The sequence below is a fragment of the Lemur catta genome, chromosome 13 (genome assembly GCF_020740605.2).
Source record: "Lemur catta isolate mLemCat1 chromosome 13, mLemCat1.pri, whole genome shotgun sequence".
In the NCBI taxonomy this organism is placed as follows: domain Eukaryota; kingdom Metazoa; phylum Chordata; class Mammalia; order Primates; family Lemuridae; genus Lemur; species Lemur catta.
The window spans coordinates 77,848,541-77,871,243 of NC_059140.1; the positions used below are offsets into that span (position 1 = coordinate 77,848,541).

Sequence of the window (22,703 nt, forward strand, 5' to 3'; positions counted from 1 at the left end):
GGATAGCCTTTTCAACAAATGGTGCTAGAGCAATCAGACATCCGCAGGCCAAAAGAAGGAATATGGACCTAAATCTTATATCTTCCACAAAAATTAACTTTAGTAGATCATGGATTTAACTATAAAATGTAAAACCACAAAATGCTTACCAAAAAACACAGAAAAAAATCTTCGGGATTCAGGGCTAAGCAGAGTTCTTAGATTTCACACCAAAAGCATGATCCATAAAAGGAAAAACTGATAAACTGTATCTCATCGAAATTAAAAACTCTCATTCTGCAAAGACCCCATTAAGAGACTCAAAAGTCAAGGTACAGAGTCAGAAAATGTATTTGTAAGCCACATGTCTGAAAGAGGATTAGTATCTTCAGAGAATGATGCTAAGTGAGAAAAACTAATCCCAAACATTTTACTTTTGTAACATTTTTGAAAGGACAAAATTATATGGAGAATAAATTAGTGGCTGTCGGGCTAAAGGCAAGGGTGGGCAGAGGGAAGTGGGTGTAAGTGGCCGTAAGAGAACACACAGGAGGGGTCCTTGGGGTGATGGAAACACTCTGCCTCTTGACTGTATCAATGTCAAGATCCGCCTGCAACATTGTACTGTAGTCTTGTGAGGTGTTATCATAGGGGGAAACAGAAAAATATCTCTGAATGGTCTCAAAATACAGTTTAATTTAAAATATTAATAAGCAAGAATGTTAAGCTCTTTGCTGATACAATTACTTATCATCTTAACTTTCAAATCGTTACGTGTTTCTTATGTCAACTCTTGCCTTTTCTGTGTCAGACGTTGACTTTTCCCAGCATTAATCCAGCTATTGAAAACAATCTATGCACCATAGGTTTGTCTTTCACACAACCCATCACCAGGACTGGGGTATGCCTTTAATCCACAAGTTCAAAACTATTTTACAGAGACCTTTTCTTGAATATCCAAACCTCATCACTGATATACACAGGCTCGGTAGGAAAGCCAAGGACAAATGCAGAGGTCTGTCTGAATTCCAGCACAGACAAGCCAGTCGTCCATCAGCAAGCACATGAGCCACCTCCCCATGAGGCCATTTGTAATTACCTGGCCTCTACCTCATTTCCTTTGAAACCATTCATCCAGCCCTCGTGGCATTCCCATTGTCATCTGCATTGCCCAATGAGAAACAGGGTGAGGCCACTGTGGTTATAAAACCATGCATGAGACATGTGCGGCGGCATCTCCCTCCACCCTCCCCTTGAAAGCAGCAGGTGCTGCCAGATCTGCCCTGCAGGTTCTGAGATCCAGGTCACTACTTCACTAACTTACTTCACTAACTTCCTTCAACGCTTGCAAAAAGGGCAGCATAGGAAACAGGAGGCAGCCATGGGCACTGCCTTCCAAGTGCCTTTGAACTCAGATGGCCCAAGAGCCATTTCCTCAGGAATCTAAAACCGCCCAGCGCTAGTGAGCAGTCTGCGAGTGGCTTCTGAACGTCTCACCCCCCTGAGGCGAAAGCTGTGGGATCCCAAGCAGGGAATTACCTTTCTAACTAAAACTCCACGAAAGACGTGTTCCACGCGAATTCTCTCTGAATCCTGCAGTGACGAGCTTATCCAAGGAAGGATAACCACGCATGTGCGGCTGGTCACTGGACCACCCAGTTCTCTGCACAACAATCACATCAAAGAACACTCTTCAGTTCGGGAGAAGCAACAATACAAACACACGCTTTGAAGAGTCGTTTTTTATTTTTTCAAATCCTCTCTCAATAAAGATGACAGTGTTTCCCAGGTCTTTCAGTTGCCCTGGAAGTACACCCGGAGGGGGTGGCTGCCCTGGTTCAGAGGAACAAGGCCCAGGAGCCCTTCCGCGGAACCAGGCTCCTTTCACAATGATCTTTTCATCCCAGACAGATCTGCAGAGATACACACTATCTCGGAAGAAAACGTTCCAATCGATACAAAGTGTTCTTCAAAAGTTCCAACCTGAGGACAACAGAGATGCACTGTGTGGAGGGGAGGACTCTCCAGGAAAGCTTAGAAAACAGGGCTGGTCCTGCCCACGGCACTGCCTCCTTCCTTGAGGGATTCCTCACCCCAGGGTGAAAGTGAAACTGCTAGAGACTAGCAGTGTCCACCCACAAAAATGTATAAAGGATATTAGACTCCTCTAGAAGGACATCAACAAAAAACATAATCATCTACTTAGATGACTCAAATTCAGTGGTCCAGCATGCACTGAAATTTAAGAAGCCCCTATGCTTTAGAGGAATTGTTGCAAGGGGTTTTATTTAATTAATCTCAGCAGGCTTAAAAACAGCCCCCAGGAAGTCAATGTGGTAAACTTCCTTCAGATATGCCAGTACGGAAATTTAAGAAACTATGCTACCAAATCAGACACATTTAGGCAGTGGCTATAGTACTAACATTATATGCTTTGACCTATACACCTGTACACATTCAAGACCTAAAATGTGATGAACTGAAGATGTGACCTTGCAATGCCAAACCGTTCCTGCTTCTGTGTAGCGCCTGAAGCCTTCTGGGTCAGAAGACAATAAGGGTGAGCACTTGGCATGAAGCGGTCAGATTTTACTAAAATAAGGGTTAGAAAAAGCAAGAAGAGTTCTTAGCTCTCTCCTATGAGATTACCTCTATATCTGAGGCATTCATGCCACAGAAGTGTACAACATTCTCTAAGCCCTGAGCATTTGTTCTTTTTTTGTTTGTTTGTTTTTGAGACAGAGTCTTGCTCTGTTGCCCAGGCTAGAGTGCCATGGTGTCTGCCTACCTCAGAGCAACCTCAAACTCCTCGGCTCAAGCGATCCTCCTGCCTCAGCCTCCCGAGTAGCTGGGACTACAGGCGTGTGCCACCATGCAAGGCTAATTTTTTCTATATATATATATTTTTTTTTTAGCTGTCCAAATCATTTCTTTCTATTTTTAGTAGAGACGGGGTCTTGCTCTTGCTCAGGCTGGTCTTGAACTCCTGACCTCAAGCGATCCTCCCGCCTCGGCCTCCCAGAGTGCTAGGATTACAGGTGTGAGCCACCGCGCCCAGCCAGCATTTGTTCTTAAGAAGCACAGGTGACCTGCAGGCAGAGCAGCCAGACAGGGGAGGAGGGCAGGGCCCCACTGAGCCACCTGTGCCTTCTCACTTCTCCTGAGCCCCACTTCGAGGAAACAGAAGGTTCTAGCCTAGGAAGAAAGGTCTAGAGGAAGTTACCTTCAGAGTTCTCCTCCCACTCTGCAGAGTTTTAATGCGAGAAGGTGACAATAGAAGGGGAGGGAAGAGGTGAGCACCACCTGGGTTACTGCTGAGACTCACACTGGGAACAAGCCTGTTCCCCTCAGCCCCCCAGCCCCGCCCAGACTGCATCTTCATGCTCTGGGAGCCAAGGTGACCTTGGGGAGGGGGCGTTACAGGGTCCCACGGCATCCCAAGGGCTGAGTCTGGGGAAGGTGTCTACCTGCCTTCAGGTGGCTCAACATCTAGCAGAGCTGTTTATCTCCACGCCGGCTGGTGAGAACAGAAGTCGGCAATACTGCAGATATAACCCAGACAGACAGAGCCCACGAGCCCCAAGTTTCTGTCTCAGTCTTCTCACTCGCATCCTGCCGCAACTTGTCATGAAAAAATAAGTGGTCAGAAGAAGCTGCCGCTTTCCTTTTTCAGAATCTCACTGTTTGATTCACGTAGTGAGGCCAGGAGTCTAAGACTAGACTCCATGGGGGACTTTCCGTGGTCAGCAGCTCATTCCACATCGCCCTGGTGCAAGAGAGCACCGCGCCCCCCAGCCCCAGCGAGATCACAGCCAAGACCTGGAACTGGGACACAGCAGAGTGAAGAGCCCAAGCCTTTTCTAGGAAGTGCAAGAAACCAGAGTGGCCTGGGGACACATACTACACCTCACGTCAGGACTGAACTGAACTTGGTCAAATAAGCAGGCTCTTCAGTAAGATGAGCTGAGCAGCCCCCTCTGGGGATTTCCGATTCGCTTTAGAAAAGTCAAACGTAGAAAAAGCATAGAAAGCAGGTCTGGCAGATCTTAAAACATGCCATTTTAAGGAATATTGTGGTGGGGTTTTTTGGTTTTGTTTTAGTGTATTTTGAATTACTTAACCTCAAGTTTTTAAAATTAAAATGCAATTTTTTTCTTATTTAAATATATAATCCTTTTGAATCAAACTGAAGCTGCAGATATTAATATATCCCCTTCCTTCTTTTTTGTTTGAATGAGGGTTTGAGGGATGTTATTTCAGAAGGATCCATGCTACATTTAAGCAAGGGTGAGTCCTTTGAAGGCCTGTATTTCTAAACCCTATTCAGTCCGCGGTAACGTGAGTGATAATGGTGAGACCACACAATGGAGGCCAGTCTTTACCATAATACTGAGCTGCTTGTGTGCTGGCTATACAAAAGTGGCCCCAGTGGTAGATTTTTGCTTAGGAATTAAGCAGCAGAACAAATATAGTGAATCAATTATTTCCATTTGCAACACACATTTAAATGCAGGAGGGCCAACCTCACAGTAAGCATCAGTTACTTGCAAGCCTAAACAGCAAAGCAATACCAAAAACATAATCTAACTTTTCCACAAGAGAACAAATCATAAACTAGAGATACGAATTCACATATATTTCTCATTTACATAATTAATTTGCATACACTCCCAGGACTAAAAGAACCTAAAAACTGAAAGAACTTAAACTTGGATCCCAGGTTTCATTGCAAGAGCACTATGCTACGGGTCACTTACTCAAGGTCTTATGGTCCTGGGTAAACTCTGTTTTAATAACTTGTCAGGATATTTTAGGATAATTGTCGCATGGGGTTTGATTTAATTAATCTCAGCAGGGTTCAAAGAAGGCCCATGAAGTCAACATGAAAAATGTCCTTCAGATGTTCTATTATTAAAGTTGAGTAATTATGTCACTAAAAGAGACAGAAATAGAGAAGGCTACCATTATAAATCAAAACCAAAAGAAATACTTTGTACATGCTGACAGAGAAACATGTTGTCTCCCCAGAGTAGGAAAAGCAATAACATTGCTAGCTCAGCGCGTGGTCCAAAGCAGGTGTTCATCAACATTTGTTGAATGAGTAAAACAATGAATGAAGGTGGAATGAATATTTATGACAGGATAAGATATGCAAAAAGATTATACATTCTTTCAAATAATGTTCAGAAATACATAATTTATAACATAATGACATTTAGATTTTAGAAGACAGATCAGTTGCCAAAAAGAGACTAAGTCTAGAGATGGATTGGGTGTGTTCAAAAACTGGCATTTACGTACAAATGATTGATTGGAGAAGGCAGGGCACCCGGGTCACATTAACATTCCCATTCACACTGTAAAGCATTGGTACTTCACCATTTTAGAATCAGGTTATTCTAAGAATTCAAGTTTTAACCATACAGAGGCGAGGGAAATAGTGCCCAGTGCTGGAAGTCTGGCCTTGTGGGGCCTGTGTTCTGTGACCTGCATCATGGCCTGCATCCTCGCCTGGCGGAGGCTCACAGAATTAGATGTGCAAACCCATTTCACTAGGGCTATTTCACTTCCCAACTCTCACACCAAAACAAAGGACCACCAGGAGACCTCCAAGCTGACATGCTGACATGCGTTCCACAGCGAACAAGCACTCACTCAACAACTGAAATGGGGCCACTGCCGCCTCCTTCACCAGATGGCTGGGTACGAGCACTTCCTAAGTGCCAGCCGGGCACACTCTGCCAGGCATTTTACAAGGGTCAGCTATGGTCAGCTATTTCTTCCTCACAACAGTCTGTGACAGTGGTCCCCAAACTTGACCGCACCTGGGAAGCGTTTAAACATTTCATCGCACAGGTCACACCCAAAACCAATCACAGTATTTGGGCGGTGGGAGTAGGCATCCATGTTTCTAAAGACTCTCAGGTAATTCCAACACGCAGCAAAGTTTCTGAAACACCGAGAGATGGGAACCGCTATGGTTCCAGTGTACGTGGCTCCTCCAAAATTCTTATGTTGGAACTTAAACCCCGAGGTGATGGTGTTAAGAGGTGAGGCGTTCTGGGACCTGATTAAAGCATGAGGGCTCTACCCTGTGAATGAGATTAATGTCCTCATAAAAGAGGATCCAGAGAGCAGCCTGGCCCTTCCATCTCTTCCGCCACCTGGGGACACAGTGTTCATCCCTTTTGCCTTTTTTTGACCCCTTCCGCCATATGAAGACGCAGCAGCAAGAAGGCCCTTACCAGACACTGAGCTCCAGCACCTTGATCTTGGACTTCCCAGACTTTAGAAACAAATATCTGTTCTTTATAAGTCACCCGGTCTAAGGTATTTTGCTATAGCAGCAGAAACGGACCTACACAGGGATTACCTACACTTTTCACATGTGGCACCTGAGGCACAGAGGGGTTAAGACCTTCCCAAGGCCACATAGTTATAAGCAGCATAGCTGAGATCTGAACGCCGTTGTCTAGCGACTGCCAAACACTAAGGAATCATTTCAGGTAATGCAGGGTGGGCAAAAGAAACCGTTAGGATGTATCCTTGGGAAAGAAGTGCAAGAAATGTGGACGGCTGTCTACCTGAGGGGAACCACACACAACCCACCCAGGTAAGGGCACGGGGACAGTCCTCTGAACTATGGTGAGGCCACCACAGAGAGTGGCTGTTCAGACCTCCAGAAAGCGTATGCTCTGAAACGGTGGCTGTCAAAAGTGAGCGTGCATGAAAATCACATGCAAGACTTCTTAAAATACACATTCCTGGGCCCCACCCACAGATTTTTCTAGTTCAGTTGGTCTAGGGAAGAGCCCTAGAATTTGCTTTTCTAACAAATCCCTACATATTGCTAATGCCAGAACCATGCTCTAAGCGCAAAGAATCAGTCACGATTGACAAGCTTGGTGGTGGGGCAACACGGAACTGTTCAAGGGGCCCTGGAGTCACCAAGCTGAAGTCCATCTCCCCACCTCTGCTTATGCTGTCCCCAGAGGCCGGAATGCCTCCCTCTGTCAGCCCCTCTGCCAGCCTGCTCACTCCTCCATTAGGATTCAGCCCAGGCTTCACTTAGCTCCTCCTCCAAGAAGCCCTCCTGGATCTTAGAACTCTCACGTGTTCCCCAGCACCCTCTGCATAAACTGACCACCACACCCACAGCACTGTTCACTACTTTGCTTTTACATATTCACTGCTCCCTCTACACAAGAATGTGATCCTCTTCATGGAAACAGGGGCTGTTTCTGATTAATAATTCTATCTTTAGCATCCAGCACACAAAAGATGCACAATAAGTGTTGGGTATACATTTGTCCCTCCAAACCAGTACAAAGGTATTACCACTTACACTTGTGGTAGCAGTATCTACGAATCCACATAAATCCCCAAATAGGTGACTCATGATGAATTAGCGAGAGGCTTACACATCACATAAGAGCACTCCACCCCTCAGGAAAGGCGGGAACGGAGCACATTTCTGAAGCACAACCATTTTTCTTTCAGCCGTAGAAAGTCCCAACATACAAATCAGATGTGTTTAAAAGTCTATGTGTAAGCTGTCTAGGACTCAGGGCACACTTACCTGCCTCTGTCTCTATCATCTGTGGGGACTGTGTACTAGGGCCTGACCTCAGAATCTTGTTTAAAGAGCCTGAATTGTAATTCTGACACTGAAGTACAACAGACTGCTCACTGCTCCTATGTTCTCTGAAAGACTGTGATCAAAGTTCCAACCTGCAATACCAGGAACACATCTCACCGCCAGCCTCCTGCTCTGCCGCTGTAAGAATAAAACCCCGGCCTCACCCTCCCCTTGCACCTGCCCAAGACAGTGAGCAAAGACTTCCCCTTTCCTGCAGTTCAAGTAGGGCCTCTGGGAGGGGCTGAGAGGGGAGGAGGGCAGGGTGGCCTGCTGGCCAGGGACTAAGGAAGCCGCCTGAGGGCTTGAGATCTTTCAGGTTGCCGCCCTCCACGGGAACTCTCCAGTCTGGCCATTTCAGACCTGTGTTCTACTTTTCTCCAGGGACAGCTTGCCAGTCTTCAGAAACAAACTCTGCCATGGTGTTAATGGGGGCAGCGGGGCAGGCTGGCCCTTCCCCTCTCCTGGATTAGACATGTAAAGTTCCCCAATCTTGTGGCTGGATCCAGAGGGTGAGGATGCTGGCGAGGTTCTCAGTCCACACGTGGCAGGCTAGCATGGAAGACACTTTGAGGAAGGCACACGGTCCCTTAAATTACAGTGCACGAGCTCTCCTGTGTTCCACAGAGCCGGAGTGGTCCTGCTTTAAGGAAATGAGCAGAGGTGATTTCTGAGCAGGGAAGCAGGTCCTCTAAGGTCCTGGTTAGAGGTAATGGTCCTATGTCCAGGACATTACCCCATGATGACACAAGATGGGTCATTACCTGTGTCCATAAAAGTTGACAGCCTGACCAGAGCAAATTGCCACAACCACGTATCTATGTAGAAGAAGACATACACCATCCCCTTTGCATCGTGCGGTGTTGCCACAGCTCCCTGGGGCTCCTGCAGGCACAGCCAGCACCATCCACATCCCTGAAGGAAGAGCCAGGACTGGACCTGGAACTCCTCTGAGCCCTCAGGCTCTCGTCCTCCGGTCCCCTGGTCCCCTGGCCCCTCCTCTCTGGCTTTACCTTCAGCTCAGCAAGCAGGAACTATTTACTTTCTGAAAGGATCTGTCCCAGGGAGTACCAGCTATAGAGAAGACAGAGAAGACAGATCTGTAAAAGGGTGCACATGGATCGCCTGAGCCCGGCAGCCCTGGGTTCCAGTCTCAGTCTTGCCACTTGCCATGGGGCTTTGGCCACAACAGCTTCCCTGAACCTCCCTTTCCTTTAGAGAGCCCTGAATCTTAATTTGCTATTCAGTTCCAACAACCCTCATCTGCATCACAGAGCACAGACAACGACTTATGCAAATGCTTCCTCCCTTCTCCTAAGGATGGGACATGATCACCCATCTCCTTCTAGAAAGGTAAGAGAGAAGTGAAGCCATTGCATACCGGGGGAACCAGGGTTTAATTCTCTCAAAATGGGCCCAAATGGAAAGAGCTGAGCATCATGAGTGAATAATACGCTCCAGGCTCCCTGAGGGGCCAGGAAAGGGATTAACCAGGAAGGGAGCAGAGGCAGCAGCCAGGACGACCCAGTGGGAGTCCAGGCAAGGGCCTGGGCAGAGGAGAGCCAACACAGAAACAGCAACCATTCCGCACTCCCCTCCACTGCTGTTTTATTTGCCACGCAGAGATGAAGAAAATCACATAAGCACTTTGTACTAACGCATTCCTCTCTGCAAATGCAAAATACAATTAAACATTCCAGTTACTGATTTTCAAATTGCCATATATTATATGGTTTCCCCCTAGAAAGCCATGTACCTTTGGTGTTCCTTCCTGCTGTTTTGGAAACAATAGCTGTTCTTTCTAAAACATTTCAATTTATGCTTCTGCAACGTTATGATGCCATTTATGTCATTACATGCCTCATAAGCAAACATTTTTAATATGTTTAGCTTTCAAACAAAAAGGAAAAAAGAAAAGCACCAATGAGCTCCATTCTAAGTGAATCCTTCACATGCCTCTTAGCTCAGGGGAAAGGAAGGGGGAAGAAGCTTGGTTGCTTTCAGCAGCAAGCAGAGAGCTCAACCCACCAAACCATGAGGCCAGGCATTGAGCCCGGGACCAGAGGTCCAAAGACCAGGGTCCCAGGGCCAGCATTTCCATCCCGATGCCTTCCCTTGGATACATGATTTTATTTCTCCGGGTCCCGGTTTCCTCATCTGTGGGATGTAAGTTCCCTTCCAGCTATCAAAAAGTGTATGTTCTACTTCAACTTTTCTGCTGTAAAAGTAGAAATAACTGCCTCCAACTCCTAGGAAGGTGAAGACTAACAAAGAAATGTTTGAGCCAGGCTTTAAGATTACATAATGAAATGGATATTAACAAGACTCATAAAATCACATGGCTGACAGGGACCCCAAAGTTCTGTCTGGCTAAAGTGAAATGGAACTGTCCATGCACACGAGGAGACGGCGGGAAATGGTCTTTTTATGCCACTTTCTTCAGGGCTTCCTGTGGCTGAGGGACAGCAGGCTGAGCACATGGCTGAGCTGACAACCCGGGCACTGTTCGGGCTTTCTGAGGCTCATCAGGCATTAGGTTTTCTCCATGCACTACCTTACAGGTATAGAGTGTGTGCCCTCAACTGGTGTACATTGCACACTAAATAAAACATGTCAAATAATGACCTCATTTCCAAAGCTGAACTCCAGGCATGTCTGAGTTCAAGAGGTAGCAAGCCAAGGAAACTCCACCGCCTGGTGAGAAGAGGGCCTCTATCGTGACGTAGCCGTGAGAAAACCACCTGTTCTTACCTTCTCTGAGCCTCCCTTTTCTCATCTGTCAAATGGGGAGAGCAGTAGACCCTACACTGTAGGGATGTGAGGAGGATTTTAAATGAGTACTGCTGCAAGTGAAGCCCTGGGAACAGCGCATGGCACACACTCAGTTTGATAAATGCTACCTGCTATCAACGTTAACAATTTTCAAGAACTATGTATAAGGTGCGACTTCCATACTTCTTCAGTAAGAAAACAAACAAGCAGAAGCAGTGGCAGATGCAAAGGTCCCCAAATCCAGAGCACTCCTGCAGAAATGCAGCCGCGCACCTCCTCTCTTCCCCACTCCCAGACATTCTGCCAGGGTGGGCGGGGGATGTCTACAAGGCAATGGAGGGCTGACTGGAAACGGCACGAGGAACCCAGGTTTGCTGATGGAGTATGAAAAACCACCAAAGGTCCTGAGACCAGGTGTGCTGTGCAGGCTGTGGCTGGGGAAAGCACCTGTCAGGGAGAAGCAGGGCCAAGGGGAGAAAGTACCTTGTGGGAAAAACACGGAGAAGAAGGAAGAAGCCTGCACATGCACAGGAGCACAAATAAAGAAGGATGGCACAGACCTGGCGGGGAGGCAGATGGCAAGTCTGGGGCCAAAGCAGGTAGATGAAAATTAGAATACTGGATAATAGGAAATAGCCACATAAAACTCTAAAGAATGGGGGTGGGGCACCGGGGACAAGGGCCTGCAGCACATGGAGGGGTGCATAATTAACAGGCACCCGGAGAACAATGCAGTGAGGAAGTTTGGAAGACGAGGAGGAAGGGCTCAAACAGAAAAGGAGAATTTGCTGGGAAAGGTGGGGGGAGGGGGAAATGGGGTGAAATTTCTGCTGTTAGCAAGTGGAATAAAGGAGAGCAAAGAACTGGGAGATCTGGAGGGGTTAATAGTGAGCAAAACACTAGGCAACAGAAAATGAGGTGAGGTGCCCAGAAAACCTTGTGGGAGGTGGATAACGTAAGACTTTCGGAAGCCTTGGGAACAAATGCTGAATAAATTCAAATTATTATCCTATTTATCAACATCATTATCCAATGCTGGGAAGCAACTGACCAGGAAGATTTTGTTTGCTTGCTTTGGTTTGGTTTTTTGCACATGGAGGGAGGGACAATTTGCTCAAGCTCTGTAACTCTGCACAGTCAGACGGGTGGTCCGCCAGCGCAGGTCACCTGAGCTCCCCCTGACACCAGCGGCACCGCCGGCTTCTGTCTTCCCGGGGCTAGCATACGGACTTCTCCACCTCCCGAACAGAAATGGGACCGAGCCAGCTCTGCCAACTCACTCCCTCCAGGCAGGAGACGCCGGGTCCCAACGCCTTTCTGCTGGAACGAGACGCACCTTGGACCTGGGAAGAAACTTGCTTTCTAAGCCAAGTTCTCCAACCGCATCTGTCTGGGTCCTCCGGAGGCGGCGTCACGCGGCGGGACAGAGCCGAGCGCTACGGGGGCTCCGGCCGCCCCCGGGCTCCCCGACCTTTGTTCGCCCGCCCCGCGCAACCACACGGGCCAGGCCCGGCCAGTCGCGAGCGCGGGTAAAGTTTCAGGGTAATCTCCCGGGACGACTCGGCTGGAAACGGCGTTCCGAAAGCACCCCGCACGCACGCCCCTCCCGCGGCAAGGCTGCCGGAGGCGCCGGCAACACCGCGGGGCAGGGAGCCCACGCGGAGACCCAACAGGTGAGCGGCCCCGCGCGTTCCGAGAACCCGGAGGAGGAGGAGGAGTTGGGAGCAGGACGTCCTACAGCCACGAAGCTGGCGATCGGGCTCAGTTCCTCCCCGGTTTCTATGGCACAGCCCGCGCCCCGCGCCCCCGGCGCAGCCTCACCTCGCGCGGCTCCCCTCGGCGGAGCCTCCAAGGTCAGGGCATCCAGGACGTCCCTGCGCCCCAGAGCCAGCGCACCGCCGGCGGCGCCCCGAGCTCGCCGCGCTCCCAGTGGAGCTGGGCTCCGCGGGCTCCGGAGCGCGGCCTCGGAGCTGGGTGCAGCCCGGGCAGCCCCGGAGAGAGCGGGGAACAGGCTCCCCGCCCACGCCGCCGCGGGCCCCGCCAGGCCACGCCCCCGGCCCGGCTCCCCCACTTATACCGTAGGCCACGCCCCTGTGGGCTACCCCCACCCAGGCCACGCCCCGTGCCGGTTTCCCACCCAGGCCATGCCCCCGGCCCAGCTCACCCCTACCATCCCCCCAGCCGCTCCCCACCCCCACTCCCACCGCCCCACCAGGTTTCCCCCATCCGCCTCGCCCCTGGCCCTGCTCCCACAGCCCCCAATTGGGTTCCCATTCCCCTCAGCCACACCACCCCCAGCCCGACTCCCACCAGCCACCCCCCCCAGCCACGCCCCCGCACCACCGACCTCAGCCTGGGTCCCCGCTACACCTCTGGCAAACCGGCTTCTTCCCCCAGCCCCGCCGCATTGCCTGGGCAGCCGCCCCCAGCCGCGCACTCCTGTCCCACCCACCCCCCGGGCTGGGAGTTCACTCCAGGCGAAGGCCCCGAGGCTGCACCTCCGAGCTAAGGAAAACGGAAGGTGAGGATTTTTAAAGCTGCCGGTTTCCCAGGGTCTAGGGCAAGTTTTCTGTGCACTGTTTCAATGACCCCACTGAAAGGACTGTCACCTTTCTGATGTGGCTCAAGGCGTGATCATTAATTCACGTGAAAACCACGGAGGGGAAGCAAACCCTTCTGCGCTGGGATCTGCGCCCCAGTGTTCCATGTTGCTTCCTGACATGCAGCTAATGGAACTATTAAAACAAATGTAGTCTTTAGAAATTTGTAGTTTTTTAGATGATTCCTTTTGGTGATTATTCTATGCCACCATACTATTACAAGCATGTATTATAACCAAAGAAGAACAATGCCCACTATTTTGAAACTAAAGAATGTATAAAATTACATTACGCAAAGTCAAAATTAATTTTATATATGCTTTTTAGATATTGAAAAAACTACTCTGTATGATGCTGTAATGGTGGGTACCTGTCATTATGCATTTGTCAAAATCCATAGAACGTACAACACAGAGTGAACCTCCTAAGTTATGGACTTCAGTTTATCACCATATATCAATATTGGCTCATTAGTTGTAACAAACGGACGACACTAATAAAAGGGGTAAATAATATGAAAAACTGTGTGGAGGGAGGGGGCGTGAGGCAGTGTTATCAGAACACTGTGTACTTTCCATTCGTTTTTCTATATACCTACAACTGCTCTAAAAAATAAAGCCTATGAAATACACACCAAAATATTAATCGTAATTATCTCTGGATGGTAGAAATATGGGCAAATTTTATTTTCTTTTAAATTTTATTGAAATTTCCCACATTTTTGACAATGAGCATATATTTTTGGAACAGAAAAAATATTTTAAAAACTAAACCATGGAAAATTTTAGAAGCAGCATGAAAGGCTAATATCATTGAATATTCCATTTTATTTCTACCTTATATAACTTTAACAAAATCTGCATGAAGCACTCATAAATGTTACAATGAAATCTATTTTAGTATTGTTTAAAAAAGAATATCAAGGACTAAAATGAGTTTTTATTATCTCTTTAGAATTAGCACAAATCTGAGGAGCACATTTTGATTTTTCTTTAACAAAAATCTGTGTTTCAAAAGAATATTTTTGCTTGCTTGGAAGCCACTGTTAATATTTACATACAATGCTTTTACTAGTGAAGAAAACACTGTCCTTGAAACCATGTCCTTGGGAAAATAAGCCTGGCCCTCAGATAAATGGATTTCTGTAGAATCCTAAAGACTTGGCCTAAAGGCATCCTGCTTCCTTGAAACCTTGTGTGACCCTGGGCAAGCCTGTACCTTGCTGAGTTTCCGCTTCCTCTTCAGTGAGGAGATGACAGTGGTACCCTATGTCTGCATCCATTGGAGAATTAAAACTTTAGTCCCTATAAGGCTCTTGGTATCATCTTAGCACATTCAAGTGCTTGGTAATTGTTAGTTCCTGTCCTTTAACAACTCCATTTTTCAGTGGAAACCTTGAGCTCCTGGGATAAAAGATATTTCTGGGTTCAGATTATAAAGTTGTTAGAGACAGGCAGGATGGGTTGAGAGAAAATTCATTGATCTAACACGGAGGGACTGGGCACTCTGACCCCGGCTCCATCCTCAGCTATGTGTCATGTGGGTAAATCACCTACTGTCTCTAATCTTCACTTTTCTAATTTGTTAAATGAGAGATCAAGGCCAAAAATACCTAAATATCCTTCCATTTCTATCACTCTACCAGGAACCACAATGTGACTTCTAAGTTTAAAAGCCTAAGTCCCCTGTAGCGGCTCTCTCTGCCCACATTGCCCGCCATCACTCACAGCCTTGCAAACAAAGCTGACATCTGCATTCTGTTATTCCCCACAAATGGGAACCTCCAAGGGTTTCTGACCTTTTTTCTTCTCTGCTGATTGACTAGTACTCAACACTGACTGGCAGCTGAAACCTCTAGTAGCCAATGCAAAACTTTCACCTGAGATTCATTGTAAACATACTGCCACTTTCTGCAGGACGGCGTCCAGGGATAGAAACAACCACCATTTAACAAGTGTGAGGTGCTTTTTTTTTTCACATAACATCTATGAAATTAGAATGTGTCTTTCCCTTTGTATTTATTGAGTACTTCGTATGCCACATCCTTTACATTCACTATCTCCTTAAAGCCTCAGAACAATCTTTGCAAGACTGTGATCTTTCTCATAGGTGGCGAAAATGAAGTTCAAAGAGGTAGAAAGAATTGTCTCAGGTCTAAGGGCTACTAATCAGTGGAGCCAGGATTTGATCTTACGCTCCTGCTTTTTAAACACTCTGAAATAAACAGTGCTGTGGGTTCCCCCAGGGTTCCAAAGAAGCATTGTTGTGTTCCATCTGCTGAAAGTCCCGTTCGCCAGGAGTTTCTCAGAAGGGACAACAGGAAAGGAAACTCCTTTTTCCTCATTTTAAGCTTTTTCTTTGAGGAGCTTCGACAAAGTAACCCTTCTGGCTTCTGCCCCACTCTCTACTGCAGAAGAAGAAAGAGTTGCTTGACTGGTTGGAGAAATCCATTGGCAGGATTCCTTGGTGGATGAACCTAATTTATTAAAGTAATTTATTAACAGCACAGAGGATTCACTGTCTTTTTTAACCTTTCCACCAGGACTACTGCAAGGAGCAATCTGGGGTCAGTGTCTGGACGCCACAGACAAGACTTTCACCTGGGGAGTAACTAAAGGTCCAGACTTGGCCGGGGACCCAGGTATTATTAGCAGGAATTGTGCACACATTCTCCAACTGACAGTATTATCACTGACATTTTTATCTTCATCCCTCTGTCCCCAGCGTTGTATTTGGCTGTGAAGGTGGGAGGGGAAGAAAGGTGGCCCACAACTGCCCCTGGAGCATAAGACAAGACCCAAGAGAGCAGGAGAGCCAGAGCCTCTTCCACTCTCCAGCCTCTCCAGCCCTGTGGTTTCCGGAAAATTACTTAACCTCACTATAACCGGCTCCTTATCTGCAGTATATCGTGGTAAAGACTGAGTGTGATAATGTATGTGAAGTCCTAGCCCAGTGCCTGGCATGTGGTCAAATGCTCAATAAATGGTGGCTGTCACTTTTGATTAGAATGGATAAGGTGAGTTTGCCATCTTTTAGTCTACAGTTTATTAGAGCAGACTTCTAATTGGAAGCTTCCTAGGATGATAGAATGATGTTTGACATTTATCAGATTATTTTAGCATATAAGTATCTATCTGGGGGAGCGGAGGGTCTAATTAATTTAGGCAGAGAGAGGAAAGCATTTTCCCTGCCTTTTGCCCAGAAATGGGGCATTGAGCCCAGTGGGACCAGAGAGTACAGAGTCCAGCGCACCATCTGCAGTGCCTCCCTGCCTCTCGGAGACAGGGGCGCTGTCACAGCTGGGTTTGGAGGGAATATGGATGCGCAGGGAACCCACAGTCACTGCAGGAAACAGGTATGGTGATTCCTCAAGAAATTAAAAATGGAATTACCTTATGATCCAGCAATTCCAGTTCTGGGGATATACCCAAAAGAATTGAAAGCAGGGACTCAAACAGATACCTGCACACTCATGTTCATAGCAGCGTTATTCACAATAGCTACAAGGTGAGAGCAACCCAAGCGTCCATCAAGGGATGAACTGGATAAATAAAATGTGGTCTGTTCCTACAATGGAATATTATTTAGCCCTAAAAAGGAAGGAAAATCTGACACATGCTACGACATGGTGAACCTTGAGGACATTATGGTAAGTGAAGTAAGACAGTCACGAAAGGACAAATGCCACGTGATTCCACTTATATGAAATCCCTAGAGTAATCAGCTCCATAGAGACAGAAAGTAGAATGGTGGTTACGGAGTGGGGAGTTACTGCTTAATGAGTACAGAATTTCAGTTTTGCAAAATGAAAAGAGTTCAGTGGATAGATGGTGCTGATAGTTGCACAACAATATGCCTGTACTTAATGCCACTGAAAGGAACACTTAAAAATGGTTAAGATGGTGGCCGGGCATGGTGGCTCATGCCTGTGATACTAGCACTCTGGGAGGCCGAGGCGGGAGGATCACTTGAGCTCAGGAGTTCGAGACCAGCCTGAGCAAGAGGGAGACCCAGTCTCTACTAAAAATAGAGAAATTCGCTAGACATTGTGGCACCTGCCTGTAGTCCCAGCTACCTGGGAGGCTGAGGCAGGAGGATCGCTTGAGCCCAGGAGTTTGAGGTTGCTGTGAGCTAGGCTGACGCCACGGCACTCTAGCCCAGGCAACAGAATGAGACTCTGTCTCAAAAAAAAAAGAAGTTAAGATGCTAAATCTTATGTATATTTTACCATAATTTTTAAAAAATGTCCCCAGCTTTTCTAATTTGCAGGCCAGAAGTTGCACAAAGCCATTGGGATTTGGGGAAAGTAGCTGTCTCTGCAACTGACTGATCCCAGCATGGTTCTGAAAGCCCTGTAAGCCTCCCCCTGCCCTGGCCCCTCTTTAAACAATGAATCTAGGATCCGATAGTGTACGTGGACTAGCGCTGGAGGGGAGGGCTTTCCAGAACAGGTCTCCACCAGCAGCCTTCCTCTTTGCCTTAATTAAGTAACTCCTAAAATCCTGTCTTCTTTATTAAATTTTCATGATTGATATCCTTATCTATCAATTTTTGTTCTCTCCCTTGGACTCTGTCGTCATTACGTGGTGGGCCCTAACGCTCTTTAAGGACAGATCTCTGTCCTCTGGGATGGGGCAGCAGCAGAGGCAGGCAGGCCTCGGACAGAATCCTCCTTCCACCTTTCACCAGCTGGGTGGCTGTGGACAGGTTGCTTGGAAACTTAGTCTCTTCATCTGTGATATGGAAACAATAATGGCTGCCCTGTGTTGTGGTGGGGATTACGTGAGATGATCTATGTAAAGAATTTAGCCTTGGCCTGAAAGAGCAGGTAATAAAAATGGCTGCGGAGGGTACGTACATACAGCCCACGTCTACCTCGTGGACTCCAGGGTTTTGCCAGGACTCATGCAAGTTCACTTCTGGGAAGCCTTCCCTGACTCCCCACAGTAACGTTAACTACTTCATACTTGGTGGTGCCCTGAGACCTCAAACACACCTCTTTCTGCCCAATTTTTATGTTTCCTGTTAAAACAATAATTCTTTTCAACTCCAAAATCCTGAGCAAACTCCTGATAACCACCATATTCCACGACTATATTTTGAGGTGGATCATGTGACCAGTTTTAAATTTCAGCTCTGACCAAACTCTCCCATTTTAAAACCCCAGTTAATTCTCTTTTTTCCCCACTGACTCCAGAAGTGCAGGAGAGCAGATGAGCGTGAACAAGATCATCTACTGTTCACTCCTAAGTCGCCTGCGAACAACGAGGAGCAGGTCGACGAGACGATGATACTGCAGTAACGTGACACATCAGAACACTGCACTAAGGAATGTTCACGGTAAACTTCTGGGCCCGGGTAGCAAGACAGGATGAATAAATGGATGTGCTAGGAAAATGAGCTATGAAAATAAAACCATGTTCTTGAGAGTTTAAGAAAACAGTGCTTCAAGTGTACACCTGACCAAATTCAATTAGAGTAGTCCTTAGACAGAAAATCTAGAAACACTGGGGTTCTGGCACCTTCTCGGATTCATTGCATTGTTTGAGATATGCACACTGCTCCCTGAACATTTCAGAATGAAACTGATAATGTTCACAAGTAACAAAACTGAAATGGCTCATCCTCATGATGGCTGCACTCCCTGAGAGAGAATAACTTGGGCATTCCCTACATCTTGCATTCATGTCCTCCCTTCATCCTGAATGTAGACAGAATCTGTGATGTGCACCTAACTACAGAATATGGCAAAGGCCACAGAATGTCACTCCCACTCCCATGATTATGTTGTGTCCTGTAAGGCCTCGTCTTAGCAGACTGGAGGTAGAGACTGTCACTGCTGGAGAAGCCCACGTGGCAGAACTGTGGCAGCCCCTGGGACCTGGGGTCAGTCTTCACCCAATAGCCATCAGAAATCAGGGGCTCTGACTCACACAGCCACAGAAAACAGGGATAGCAATAGTACCCACCACCCAGAGTTGTCATGAATATTAGGTGAGGACATACATACATGTCTTCATAAAATAATACTTGTTTGATTAATAGTGGGAATTTATTATCATTTTGCTAGCCCAGCCACACAAAAGCGACTGGGCTGGGATTTGCACCCCAAGGGATGAATTGCAAACTCCATACTCCCTCAGTCACACTGCACCAGGCCACTTCCCAGTCTTCTTCTTCTTTTTTTTTTTTTTGAGACAGGATCTTGCTCTGTCATCCTGGCTGAAGTGCAGTGGTGTCATCATAGCTCACAGCAACCTCAGACTCCTGGGCTCAAGGGATCTTCCTGCCTCAGCCTCCTGAGTAGCTGGGACTAAAGGTGCACAACCACCACGCCTGGCTAATTTTTCTATTTTTAGTAGAGACAGGGTCTCCCTCTTGCTCAGGCTGGTCTCGAACTCCTCAGCTCACGCTATCCTCCCACCTCGGCCTCCCAGAGTGCTAGGATTACAGGCGTGAGCCACCTCCCCACGACCCAAGTCATTTTCAATGGCCATCAAGCTCTACAAATATTTCAAAATGATGTCTTCTTTTAGACTCTGTTCTCCTGGGTGGATCCACATAAAGTAAATGCTATTCCTACACAGTTCAAAGGTAACCAGAATTCCAACTCGACATGTGGAGGGTATTTGTGATTTTTTTTTTAACAGAATATTTGTACACTCTTCATTGCAATTTACTCTGGATCATTCTCTCTACCACATGTTTTCTGCTGAAAGTGGCCTTGGCGGCCTTTGCTGATTTCTTCGTCTACAGTGTGTTTGATTCATGATGAGTCCTAAATCGTCGACTTCCTCACTTTTCTGTCAGATATTAACAGAACTACTGTGCTTATTATTTATTCCTTGTCTACCTGACGGGAACGAGTTCCCTTGCACGAAGAAAGCCCATGAACTGGACCGTGAGGAGAGTGTGCTGGTGGCAGCAAGGAGGAAATGCACGCAGTGGGGACTGGCCACCTGGAACACGCAGCCAAGGCTCCCACGCAGAGGTGCCAGGACCACAGGGCCTGGTGGAATCCCAAAGGCTCGCGGGCCAGTCTAGCATCGCCTCCTTTGCCCAGCAGCTAACGTGTTTGTGATGCCCTGGAATGCTGTAATATTGATTTAATGTTTATGGGGCGTGTAAATGAAATCAAATCCGATTGAAGGGACACCATCTGGAGAGGAAGCCCGAGTCCCAACTCAGAGATCGTAATTAGACATGAGCGCAGATGTAATATAGAATTTTTTGCACACATACGCACAGAATTGCTTCTGTTTCACACATTTGCCTTTATCACATTCGACTGCGTCGTGTATTGTGTGTACATAAAGGGTTCACAGAGATGAAAAAAGCAGTTTCAATTTAAAACATAGAAGTGAGAAAGAAAAGACGTAATCGTCATTTGGGCCATGAACATTTGGTGAGAAAGAGAGAGAGAGGGAGAGAGAGACAAGACTGTTTCAAGATGTGTAAATTCCTCCATGACAGCACTTTGAATTACTCAGCGTTTCAGCTCCGGCACCTTGGTCAGAGTGACCGGCTAATTCGAGCCTGATGAATGAGCAGCTTGTATTTGAAGAAAGGGTGATGGTGAGTGACAAAGAGACATCGTCCACAGCATGCTTTGGAAAAGGCCCTGGGTGTCATCTCTCTGTGAGCAGAGACACTGGTCACACAGAGGAGCATGTGGGACGCTGTGGGACTGGAGCGTGGGCGGCTGGGGCACCGTCATGTTTTATTCCGTTACTGGCACAGAGCGCACACTGTGCAGGACGTCAGTGGCAAGGACCTCCCTTGCGGAGTGCATGGTCTGGGGGAGGCAGAGGAGGAGGTCACTGCACACAGTGTGACAGGGGTGACATCAGAGGAAGCTGTGGGCATAAGGAGGCACAGAGGAGAGCAGTCGTGTCCCTCACCAGGACTCACCTGAGTCCCTTGGCGCCTTGCCTGTGCCTTTTAATGGCATGTATACCAGGGTCTGAATGTGCCCACCCCCGTGAACGGGATTAGCCCCTTATAAAAGGGCTTCAGGGAGCCTGTTTGCCCCTTCCACCACGTGGGGACCCACAGGCACCATCTATGCCAGAAGGGCCTTCACCAGATGCCAAATCTGCTGGCACCTTGAGCTGGCACTTCCCAGTAGTTCCCTCCAGAACTGTGAGCAAATAAATTTCTGTTGTCTATAAATTACCCAGTCTAAGGTATTTTGTTATAGCAGCTGGAATGGAGTAAGACAGCACATATCACACTTTGCCTATGTTTGCTACTTCTAAAAAACCTCACCACCTTTATAAAATTGTACATTCCCTGAGAACTGAACTGTGTCTCTCCAGCAATACAGCCTTCCCTCCCCTTTGCTGCCCTCGTCCTGGGCCATGTACAATATCAGTTCACTAGTATCAGTTGAATTAATTGAGCATATATAATGCTTAGTACTGTTAAGGACGACACAGAGAGCAAACACAGTGAAGTCTACTAAATACCTAACATGTACCAGGTTCTGTTCTAAGCATTTTACATGTTTTTACTCACTGAATCCTCAAAATAACCCTATGTGGTAGGAACTGCTAATGTTCCCATTTTACAGATGAGGAAGCTGAGGCCTCTCCAAGGAGGGTGGGGACTTAAGCATAATTGGTATTTGAACTCCAATGGTTGAGCTCCAGACCCTGCCTTCACAAAAATGCCTCAGTGATCGGCATTGCCTTCTAGATGTAAGCAGAACAAAAAACCCAGAATCAAAGGCTAAGTATGAAAAAAACAGTCAATTAGATGTTCAGCAGACTGTCAGAAGCACAAAAATGTAGTGCTCACTTAAGAATAAGTAGAAATGTATATGGAAATAGGCAAAGAGTTTAGAAGATAAATAATAAAAGTGAAATCACTAATTATAATTCTGAAGTAATCTGGGATTGTACATATGTCTATTCATAACTTGAAATGTTTATTATGAAACCCTGGCAGAGACAGAACCTGCAGGTCTCCCAGAAAGTATATGAGTACTGGTCAGAGACGTAGCACAGAGTTGACAACTAACGATGCTAAAGATGTGCTACAGCGTCACTGAGGCCAGAGCTGCTGTCTAGATGACTGGCAGGAGATCTGGGACAATGCCAGCCGCGGGACGCCGAGGACGGGTGGAGGGGTGGGGGAGTGTGCACTGGTGCTAAAGCTGGGGGAAAAACAAAACTGTACGGGGGCTACCGGGGGTGTTTGGAGAAGCTGACGTGGTGGACGGGGTAAGGTAAGAGGAGAGAGAGGCACTTTACAGCCGAGGCACCCGGAGGCAGGGCCTCGTTCTTCCCCTCACAGCCTGGGGTGCTCACCCGCCACTTTCTCACATGACTGTCCTCCCGTCGGTCTAAGAATCTCAGAGATGCCAACTCTGTCCTCCTCCGGGCCACAGTCCTGGCTGCCACAGTCAAGCAGACGCCAGCTTCCTGTGGGACCGGAAGGGTCCCCTTGTCTGCGCTCCCCGCTGTCAGGCCTTCCCTGCTATAGTTAGCGAACACCACACTGATCCGCAGCGTGGAAATGATGCCACATGGTGACGACGGCCAGGGACAGACAGGACACCGTCCCCTCTGCTCCTTGGCTTCTTCCCGCTCCCCTCTTGCCCACTCTCTTCTTCAGTCTCCAATAGTTTTACCATAACACCCAAGTCCTCATTCTCCCTCTCTGTTTGTGGATGGAGTTTACATTCCTCCAAGGCCAGTCACCACCCCTGAATC

At 47.5% G+C, this 22,703-nt stretch overlaps 1 protein-coding gene across 1 annotated transcript; it reads left to right on the forward strand.

The window, feature by feature from the left end:
* The first annotated feature begins 5,956 nt into the window (after positions 1-5,956).
* LOC123649096 lies at positions 5,957-21,157 on the forward strand. Its single transcript, XM_045567007.1, has 6 exons — positions 5,957-6,029; positions 11,525-12,060; positions 12,785-12,908; positions 15,530-15,628; positions 18,185-18,327; positions 19,638-21,157. Exons 1-5 carry the CDS (start codon positions 5,957-5,959, stop codon positions 18,202-18,204), a joined length of 852 nt encoding a protein of 283 aa, XP_045422963.1. The 3' UTR covers positions 18,205-18,327; positions 19,638-21,157.
* The last annotated feature ends 1,546 nt before the right edge of the window (positions 21,158-22,703 follow it).